We start from the raw sequence: 11,536 nt of genomic DNA on the forward strand, positions 1-11,536 counted from the left end.
ATCGCGATATGACGATATGCCAAAAATCTATATCGTCAACCGAATTGATGACGATATTTTGGCATATCGTTTATATCGCCCAGCCCTAATGTAAACCCAGCATTAGGGTAATATTAGACGGGCCGATGGGGACCCGATATTAACTGTAAACGAGCACTGATCTGCTAGATCGGCGCTCGTTTACAGGGCCTATTAAACGGCCAAGTACACGGCCTTGTTTAACAAGGCTGCATGGACATCGTTACCGATGCTAAACTGGCATACATTACCTATCCATGGCCCAGGGCTCCTCCTGCTCTGTGCTTCTCCCCGGGTCCCACGCGCTGCAGCTTCAGAGCGACCTGTCTTAACTGTCTTCACTGGCCGCGGCGGGAGAAGCACAGAGCAGGAGGAGCCCTGGACCATGGTTAGGTAATGTATTTACTTTGCTAATCGTCAGCCGCCGGCTGCGCACCGTTATTACATGTACCAGTACACGGTCGGTGGCCGACAATTATAGGTCAACGATATCAACGATCGGCTGATGACAACGATCATCTGCTGATCGTTGTGTTTATTACACGGAACAATAATCGGCCGGATAGGGGCGATTCGGCCGATTATCGTTCCGTGTAATAGTAACCTAAAGGCTCTATTACACAAAGCGATTATTGCAATAACAAATTTTTCAACAATCTTTCACTTTCATTGCTTTAAAATCGATAAACGATTGATTAAGCAAATTATCGCTCCGTGTAAACCGACCATTAATCAATATTCTTTCCATGTGTATGCCGGCAACAATCAAACAACTAACAAAGATTTATTCGTATGTCATTGATCGCATATTTTGAGTTGACCAAAAAATCATTTATTGGTAATCACAAAAAAAAAAAAAAAGCTGTATCTAATGTACATCTTAAAGGGGAACTCCAGTGGGAAAAAAAAGAGAGAAACTGACTACCCTCACATTGTACAAATCCCTTCCAGCCAAAAAAGTGTGTGAGCGGCCTAAACCTGTAGTAAATCTCCGGCCTGTGAACCCGTCCATTCTCACAAGTGACTGCTCCCCAGCAGAATTGTTCCAGGATTAGGAGTTAGCTGAGTTAACACATACTAGTTATAACAACAGGGCAGGACTGTAAATCAGCTGTCACTAATGTGCCATCTGCTGCACTGACTAATCTGCACCGTCCACACAGGAATATAACTAAAACAACACAAGAAACAGCAAAACTTTCATTCTATGATGGAAGTTATAGATATATAAGTTATATAGATATATAAGGATATATGTTACATAGGCTTAGGGCTGTATTATATTGATTTTGAGTGTAAGTGAGTACCTATTACATGGCTCGATGTCCATGCAGCCCTTGCTGTATATGGAAGATAATAAAGTCATACTTACCTCTCCATGCTCCCCCTTGTCATGCTCCCTGTTCCCCGCTCACTACAGCCACTGCTGACATTTCTTATACCGTCTCTGAAGTCACAGGTGGCTTAGCCAATCACTGGCTGAGATGGGATAGTGCTGAGCGGCTCATCACTTCAGAGACGGGATCAGACGCTTGAGCGGCGGCTGTAGTGAGCGGGAAACAGGGAGCAGGACACCAGGGAGTTTGGGGAGGTAAGTATAACATTATTATTTTCTATACTATATAAGTATATAGAGGCTGCCGAGGAAGAATAGAGGAGTTGTCCATAACTGTATATACAGCGCTCCCTCAAGGTACAATAAGAATTGGTTCAAGGCCGACCGTTGTATGTAGAAACTATTGTATCCTGAGATAAAACTAGTTATTGATTCTGATAGAGATGAGCGAATTTGCCGTATTTCTGGTTCGTATGAATCAGAAATCTCGGCATCTGACTCCCGCTGTCTGCCAGCTCCGTGCAGCGGGTGGATACAGCCTAAGGAACGCCTGGAAAACCATGTGCTCAGTGTGAACTGGCCCAATGTGACTAGATGCCGAACGCTGCAAGCTGACCAAATCGTTCGCAAATCTGTCACATCATTCGTTATTACGATTGTTCATATACAGTATACAAATGATCGCAAATACGATCATAATTACCATCATAACTAACGACTATCCTCCCATCTAGTATGATGAATGATTTTAATTAGTTGGCAACATCGCTCGTATGCAATCGAAAAACGGAAAGTCACCTCGTTGTTACGTTTTACACGAGCCAATTATCGTGCAAAAAACGTTAATTCGAAAGTATGTGATATTCTTCAGGTGTAAACGCAACAGCGGTCAAATCGTTTGTAAGTCGTTGATCGCATCTTTTGAACCGATCCCAAACTTATCATCAATCCTTCTCAAGTCTATCAGTGTAAGCACTCGTCGTTCACAGTATATAAATACAAAAGCAATTACAACTTTTCATAGTGATTTATCCTTCCATCTAACCGCCTATAATTTAAAAGAACAAAATAATCGCTTGACGTTTGCTAAGCTAGCGCTTAAAGGGGTTATCCAGTGCTACAAAAACATGGCCGCTTTTCCCCCTACTGTTGTCTCCAGTTCAGGTGCAGTTTGCAATTAAGCTCCATTTACTTCAATGGAACTGAGTTTCAAAACCCCACCCAAACTGGAGACAACAGTAGAGGGAAAGTGGCCATGTTTTTGTAGCGCTGGATAAACCCTTTAAGCTATTTATCTGTACATGTAAGAGAACCCTAGCTGTACACCAGTGCTTTGTCTTAGCACGGAGGCCGTGTGTGTGTGTGCAGCGTCCGCGGACGTTCCTAGGTGACGCTGTATAGATGACAGCTCCCACAGGTGTTCCTCATTTTGCATTTATTTAAATTCATTAAAACTAATTTGCTTCTATGTGAGAGACGAGCGACACTTGGCAGCGGCTGCCGCTCTCCGACAAGTTCATGCCGGTCTATAATAATGACATAACAATGGCGCTCATTCTATATTACTCTATTGGGTGAATCACCAGGCTTTATTAGGTGTAACATCGGCAGTCATTTCTATAGGTTTTATAGGGGCTTACACAATTATTACTGTACAGTCACTATATCACTGGTTTTCTCACACCTTCAGCCACTGTTCTATAAGATACACAGTGATATAGTAATATATAGATATATATATCCGCAGAACAGATTGCAGAGCCGCAAAACTGCGGATCGTGTGAATAGCCCAATAGAAATCAATGGGCCCTAGATTTGTCCATAATTGTCCATCCGCAACTAGGAACAAATTTACGCAACGTGTAAATAAGGTCTTTTTCGACCATCTTCCCCTTTTTTGCTGATTCGTAAAAAATACGAAACAAGAATACAATATAGAAGCAAAACCGATAAAGTTTTGGGAGATTGTGGATGAAGATTACAGATGATATAGACACCATAGGGGAGATTTATCAAACATGGTGTAAAGTGAAACTGGCTCAGTTGCCCCTAGCAACCAATCAGATTCCACCTTTCATTTTCCAAAGAGCCTGTGAGGAAAGAAAAGTGGAATCTGATTGGTTGCTAGGGGCAACAGAGCCAGTTTCACTTTACACCATGTTTGATACGGCACTGAAAAAACTACTGAGCATGTAAATGGAGCCTAATGTGTTTTCCAGACTCGGCACATTCTTTAACCAGTTATAAAGCACCGTCGCAGCATATAAAATACAGTCCTTGCTTTGCTGTAAAACCTCACTTACACAATCCATATAGCCAAAACTATCTAAACTACATAATATACAGTAAGCCTGCAAAACAAAACCTCTCGGCACACATGCACAACAGATGACCTGTCTGCACAGTACGGATTTACGGGAGGTGATAGGGTCCTTCTGAGTCTCATCCAGGACGGCATGTGATCGAGAAACAACTTATGGAATAAGAAGGTCACGGCCTTTCCTTTTATTGTACCCGTGAGAAACACTGCCCGAAGACAACTGCTCAGCATGTGTAATAGCACAGCATGCAGCCTTCAATTAGGCAGAAAGCTTTGTAGTAGACACCAGGATAGAGGTAAGTGACAGCGCACACCGATACCACAAATACCACCGATCAAATACCACACTGTCACAGAAACTTCATCAGGTAACAGCAAAATAGCAGTTTTTAAAAAGGTAAACTCCGCAAAATGAAATTTCTTACAAATAAATTGGTGTCAGAAAGTTATATAGATCTGTAATTTACTTCTATTTAAAAATCCCCCCACTGAACACAATGAAGCGTGCGGCCGGAGCCGCTCGCTCCATGGTTTGCAGCCGCAGAAAACTGACATGTAAGTTTGTGCCGCCGCTAGGGATCCCGGCCGTTGTGTGAACACCAAATCTGTCTAACTTCCAATACATCAATACTACAACTAGGGACGTGTCAATGCTGGAAGAAATAGCTGTAAGGGTAGGTTTACACTACGTAAAAACAACAACAGTATTTCATACAAACGACCATTGCGCAAATAACGGCCGTTGTTTACATAGTATGAACATAGCCTAAAACTGCTTGCCTTCTCTGAGAGGGTCTTGATGCATTGAGCACATACACCCTATACTTTATTCCATATTCAGCCGCCTCCATCACAATGCCCCCCCCCCTTGCAATATGATAGGACCAGTAACTAATGTCATCCATAGAATTTTCTGCACATTTATTGCAACACAGCCCGAAAGATTCAGACCAGATGTCCCGGTGAGAAGTAAGATCATAGGTGAACCAGATGCATTCCTGAGAAGCGTCACATGGAGCCTTTCCTACGGCGCACAGTAAAGCGTGACGCTGTAATGTGAACCTATGGGGGCCACCAGAAAACCTCCAAATTACCATTACAGTATGCAGAACTGGCTGGTCGACTAGAAGCTGCCTTGTCTGTGTTGTCAGCGCCATCTCCCAGCTATGTTCCACAATGAATACCTATCATTTCCAGGAGCACAAGGTTAAAGGAAAGGTCCCTGACACTATTCACAATGCAGTAAATATATAGAGAAGACTGTCTGCAGCAGCAATGGCTGACAAATTCCTACAGCCTGAGCTAAAGGCTTATTTTTGGACCCCTGAAGTCAGGTCAAGCAGTCTGTAAATGTTTCCAAGGCTCCCGCAGCGCCTGGCCCGGCCGGGCTCCTGTACCGTTTAGTCCTAACTCTTCCCATGTGATTGAAAAGTTCATTTTTGACACTTTAAAGGTCAATCGCCTACATATGGCAGCGGTAAGAGGGCAATAATACAATTATTAGGGTGAATATAGGCGGCAGACTTGGGGGGGGGGGGGGGGTCTGTGACGGCGCAATGTATTATCCTGCAAGAAAACGGCTGAATGTAAACAGAACAGGCAATGGGACTGGCTGTATGACAAAGCTACAGGTGGGTCTTCTGTAGCTGGTACTTCAGCTTCTTTTTTCTTTCCAATCAACTGGTGTCAGAAAGTTATACAGATTTGTAGTCTACTTCTATTTAAAAATCTCCAGTCTTCCAGTACTTATCAGCTGCTGTATGTCCTGCAGGAAGTGGTGTTTTCTTTCCAGTCTGACAAAGTGCTCTCTGCTGACACCTCTGTCCATGTCAGGAACTGTCCAGAGCAGCAGCAAATCCCCATACAATACCTTTTCTACTCTGGACAGTTCCTGACATGGACAGAGGTGGCAGCAGAGAGCACTGTGTCAGACTGGAAAGACTACACCACTTCCTGCAGGACATACAGCAACTGATAAGTACTGGAAGATTGGACCAGTTACCTTTTAAATCTGGCAAAAAAGTTTGTCAGAAAGTTATACACATTTGTAATTTACTTCTATTTAAAAAATCTCCAGTCTTCCAGTACATATTAGCTGCTGTATGTCCTGCAGGAAGTAGTGTTTTCTTTCCAGTCTGACACAGTGCTCTCTGCTGCCACCTCTGTCCATGTCAGGAACTGCCCAGAGCAGCAGCAAATCCTCATAGAAAACCTTTCCTGCTCTGGACAGTTCCTGACATAGACAGAGGTGGCAGCAGAGAGCACTGTGTCAGACTTGAGAGAATACACCACTTCCTGCAGGACATACAGCAGCTGATAAGTACCGGAAGACTTTTTAAATAGAAGTAAATTACAAATGTGTATAACTTTCTGACACCAGTTGACTTGAAAGACTTTTTATCCCATTTAAAAGCAACACATAGAATATATATATATATATATATATATATATATATATATATATATATATATATATATATATATATATAGAACAACTTCTAATAGGTTTACAGAAAGTGAAGCAATGGCTTCTTGTATGGTTACTGCTTTCCCGTGTTACTGCAGACACCAGCAACTTCTAGTTCTTCTTTCTTGTATACAAACAAGTGGCGACAATCACAAGATTTGACTATTTATAAAAAAAATAAGAACTTGATTCAAGTCCCGAAACAGAGAAAATAAGAGAGGTCTATATTCATAGATGAGGGCCCAGCACTGCATGGAGTAGTATCTCATTGCTGGACGTTACAGTGTATAAAGATTACATTGTGACGCATAGAACAGCCGGGGTAATTTACATTGTAGCGGATTTAGAAACCATCACGGTCCCGGTTTTTCTTGGATGACATTTAAATAGTCCTCTGAGAATGGTCCCAAAAAGAACAATGACTTTTTTGTTTGTAGACTTTAGGTCAGCTGTGAAAGTTCCAAGAATAGCCGGGGAAGGTTGGTGCTTATACAGTAGATAAGGGCAGTATAGTGAATGGAGAGCTGGACGCCATTGTCCCTCCACTATGGGACAAGTATGTTCACACATTGCAGATTGGTTGCAGATGGTTTATTTGATGCATCAGTCTGACTGGGATGTTTCTGAGAACGTATACACCTCCTGCCCCTCCAACAAATGATGTCAGGGAAGAGAAGGGTTAGAGAAGCAGAGAAGTCTGGCAGCAGCCTAACCCTCTTTATACAGTGACCCTTGGTGGAGCCAGGCCTTCATGTATATAGGTCAGGGATGGGGAACCTTCGGCCCTCCAGCTGTTTCAAAACTACAATTCCCATCATGCCGGGACAGCCAAAGAGAATCATTGGTAGATCTGGGCCAACGTCCCACAATAAGTACAGCATAGAACCCATTTAAGTTAGAGGACATTAATATAATCAGGCAGCGCAAGAAATCCTGCAAAACAGGAGCCATTCAGAGCACTGGTGGTGGACGTGAGAATGGAGAGAAGACTGGCTATAACATATATATATATATATATATATATATATATATATGTTGCAGTGAAATGATAGAATCGTAGAATCATGCAGTGAAATGACCGCGCCGTTCCATCATTTCCCTGGGGATTTGATCAAATGCCTGACTGATGGAATGAACGATCGAGGAGTCACCCAGCTCTATGTTTGGCGGCGGAGGCGATCGGAGGAGCAGAGCGGCACGCCTCCACAGAAGGCATACGGCGGTGAAGGCGAACGGGGGAGCAGAGCGGCACACCTCCCGGCAGGCATATGGCGGCGGGGCGGACGGGGGAGCAGAGTGGCACGCCTCCCGGCAGGCGTATGGCTGCGGGGCGGACGCAACCGGCAGCAGACGGGGAGCAGAGTGGCACAGCTTCCGGTAGGCATACGGTGTTGGGGCGGACGGGGAGCAGAATGGACAGGCTGGGGGAGCAGGAGGCATGTCGGTGGGAGAGCAAGAGACATGTAGCAGGGGAAATGAGGGGAACGGGGAGCAGAGAGGTGGCGGAGGTGGACGGGGAGCACAGCGGACAGGCCGGGGGAGCAGAGAGGCTATAAATAAATAATAATAATAATACGGTAAGCAAATTCTATGTTGCAGGGGAAATGATAGAGTTCATTTCCATCATTTCCCTGAAAGGGGTCAGTGATTTGATGTAATCCCTAGGGAAATAATGGAACAGCGCGGTCATTTCATCATTTTCCGGGATTTCATCAAACCCCTGATTCTATCATTTCACTGCAACACATATATATATATATATATATATATATTCATATTCAGAGTCTCAGACATGCAGCTATTCCCTGGGCACACACCTATATACCTATATACAGCTGTGCATGGGTCTGTAATATGCCTCTATAGGCTTTCTGTGTACTACATATTCCCCCTATGAGATATAGATGGATTATAGCAAACAACTCAGTACAAAACCATAAGAAACCCCCTCAGTGTCCCTTCCAGTAAAAGCAATATATACGCCATGTGCACTGGAGCTATAAAGAATAAGTCCCATGATGTATAGATAATATACCAGGATAGTTATTGTGCCCTGTAGTATCAGTATATACACTGGATGTAGGTCCAGCTGCCCGGCATGTACTGACAGCTGTCATGTCTGCCCTGTAAGTGGGAGAGGAACCTGAGAAGTTCCCACATGGTTTAGCAGTCTGTAGAGGATTAGCCTGTAATCTAGTCATCTGAGGACTCTCTGGTGTGAACACGGCTGCCTGAACACTTTCCAGCTCTGCTTTCTGCTGCCAGTCCAGACCTGAGACGTCCTATGGGCTCCCGGCACCTCCTGCGCAATGACATCATTCACTGCTAAAGCGCAAGGACCCTCTAAACACGATTCACCCAAACACACCGAAAACTCCGTCAATTTTTTTCTTTCAAATAAAGTTAAATAGATCTGTTATTTACTTTATTTAAAAATCTCCAGACTTCCAGTACTTATCAGCTGCTGCATGTCATACAGGAAGTGGTGTATTCTCTCGTCTGACACAGTGTTCTCTTCTGCCACCTGTGTCCATGTCAGGAACTGTCCAGAGCAGGAGAGGTTTCCTATAGGGATTTGCTGCTGCTCTGGACAGTCCCTGACATGGACAGAGGTGGCAGCACTGTGTCAGACTGGAAAGAATACACCGCTTCCTGCAGGACATAAAGCGGCTGATAAGTACTGGACGACTGGAGATTTTTAAATAGAAGTAAATTACAAATCTGTATAAACTTCTGACACCAGTTGACTTTAAAGCTATTTAAAAAAAGTCGCACATTGAGGACATTGCTGACAATGTTGTAGTGCCACATTTCATCCTTTGCGTGACGCAACCAAAGTGCCTATAGGGATGGATATTAGCCCAATTCTTTAGCGTATATAATGGTGCACGCTGCTCGGCCTACATGGCTGATAACAGATAACAATACTGGTGTAACTGGTTCGGTATTTACTGGATGAGGGATCCTTTTAGCAATAGATCCTGGGAGATAACAGGGACCGCGGGATTAGCAGAACCATAAGGCCAATGTAAATACAGCCTTACCCAATATGTATACAAATAATATGTATGACAATGCTATAATAATCTCAGACATAGGGCCGGACCTGGCCATAGACGCGCCGGTCCCGGTCCACACTTCTCCATGTCCCATAAGTTCTGAAGTTTTCTACAATGGACGTTATCCATCCCAGCAGCTCAGCTGCCATCACTGCCAGTAACAATGGATAGTACAGACCATTGAGGCTCAGCCTCTTCACAATGCACAAAGCAAGCGATGGCAGAGACAACACAAAAGTGAGAAGAAACTACAAGCCGCCGCATGTACACACAGGGATCTCGCAGCTGGCATGGGAGGAGCTGGCACACTACTAGGAGCTCTTCCCTGTGCCATCTGGGTTATTAGAGGAGAAGTCCATATTTTGTAGAATGTTTTTTGTTCTGGTCATGTCAGGGTGACTCTCTGTGCAGCCAGGACCGTCCCATCTGTTCCTGCCCGGAGAGCCGGTAACATGCCAGGCCTGGCTGCCCACCGGACTGGTAATGGTTAATCCCTGGTACTAGCTGCCCCTCATGGCCCGGGGTAATTCCTGGGAGGGACTGAGCTGACTTTAACAGGAGGTCAATGAGGTCTCCGGAGGATGAAAGAGTTCACTGAGACATGAAGAAGAGATCAGAGGGGGCGACCCCGGATCCCACCAGACTATGAGAGTAAGTCAGCTGTGAACTAAAGAGTCCTGTGAGAAAGCCCCCACCATTACCACTGCCCCCTATATCCTTACCCTGCACTACTACTGCCCCCACTATCACTGCCCCCACTACTACTGCCCCCACTATCACTGCCCTGCACTACTACTGCCCTCAATATCACTGCCCTGCACTACTACTGCCCCCACTATCACTGCCCTGCACTACTACTGCCCCCACTATCACTGCCCTGCACTACTACTGCCCTCAATATCACTGCCCTGCACTACTACTGCCCCCACTATCACTGCCCTGCACTACTACTGCCCCCACTATCACTGCCCTGCACTACTACTGCCCCCACTATCACTACCCTGCACTACTACTGCCCCCACTATCACTGCCCTGCACTACTACTGCCCTCACTATCACTGCCCTGCACTACTACTGCCCCCACTATCACTGCCCCCACTACTACTGCCCCCTATATCCTTACCCTGCACTACTACTGCCCCCACTATCACTGCCCTGCACTACTACTGCCCTCACTATCACTGCCCTGCACTACTACTGCCCCCACTATCACTGCCCTGCACTACTACTGCCCCCACTATCACTGCCCTGCACTACTACTGCCCCCAATATCACTGCCCTGCACTACTACTGCCCCCACTATCACTGCCCTGCACTACTACTGCCCCCACTATCATTGCCCTGCACTACTACTGCCCCCACTATCATTGCCCTGCACTACTACTGCCCCCACTATCACTGCCCTGCACTACTACTGCCCCCAATATCACTGCCCTGCACTACTACTGCCCCCACTATCACTGCCCTGCACTACTACTGCCCCCACTATCACTGCCCTGCACTACTACTGTCCCCTGTATCCTTGCCCTGCACTACTGCTGCCCCCACTATCACTGCCCTGCACTACTACTGCCCCCACTATCACTGCCCTCCACTACTACTGCCCCCTGTATCCTTGCCCTGCACTACTACTGCCCCCACTATCACTGCCCCCACTATCACTGCCCTGCACTACTACTGCCCCCACTATCACTGCCCCCACTATCACTGCCCTGCACTACTACTGCCCCCACTATCACTGCCCTGCACTACTACTGCCCCCACTATCACTGCCCTGCACTACTACTGCCCTCAATATCACTGCCCTGCATTACTACTGCCCCCACTATCACTGCCCTGCTCTACTACTGCCCCCACTATCACTGCCCTGCACTACTACTGCCCCCACTATCACTGCCCTGCACTACTACTGCCCCATTATTACTTCTCACCACCATTATTGCCCCATTATTACTACCCCGCATTACAATTGCCCCTTTGTAGCACAGACCCTATTCCTGCCCCTGACTGGTGTTGCCCCTACTCCTCCCGCGTCCCCCGCCGCCCAGCACTGCCCCCCGCAGGCCGGCACAGTACTCACCCCTCATCCACTCCACCACTTGTCCCGGCGTCCACTTGGTGACAGGTTCCATGGTGTGTCCGTACAGATCCCGCTCCGGTAACGCAGTGTCCCCGGGTGAGCAGTGCTGGCAGCCTCCTGCGGTTTCTTACATCCAGTGTGAATTAGTTCCCATAGCGGAGCCCCGGCCGCAGCTCGGTGACAGACATGGCCGGTCCCCGGCTCCCGGACACTGAGGAGCTGCTGCTGTCTGTTCCCTCCTAGTCCCGGAGCGGCC

The 11,536-nt window shown here is 46.3% G+C and overlaps 1 protein-coding gene across 1 annotated transcript in view; it reads right to left on the minus strand.

The window, feature by feature from the left end:
- The window catches only part of CNKSR3 (CNKSR family member 3), a 66,554-nt gene extending 55,018 nt beyond the window's left edge, over nucleotides 1-11,536 (minus strand). The window contains exon 1 of the mRNA XM_069955379.1: nucleotides 11,281-11,536. Coding sequence (XP_069811480.1) covers nucleotides 11,281-11,332 — 52 coding nt within the window. The 5' untranslated portion in view covers nucleotides 11,333-11,536. The remainder of the gene's footprint in view (nucleotides 1-11,280) is intronic.

Source organism: Dendropsophus ebraccatus, chromosome 15 (genome assembly GCF_027789765.1).
Source record: "Dendropsophus ebraccatus isolate aDenEbr1 chromosome 15, aDenEbr1.pat, whole genome shotgun sequence".
Lineage (NCBI taxonomy): Eukaryota > Metazoa > Chordata > Amphibia > Anura > Hylidae > Dendropsophus > Dendropsophus ebraccatus.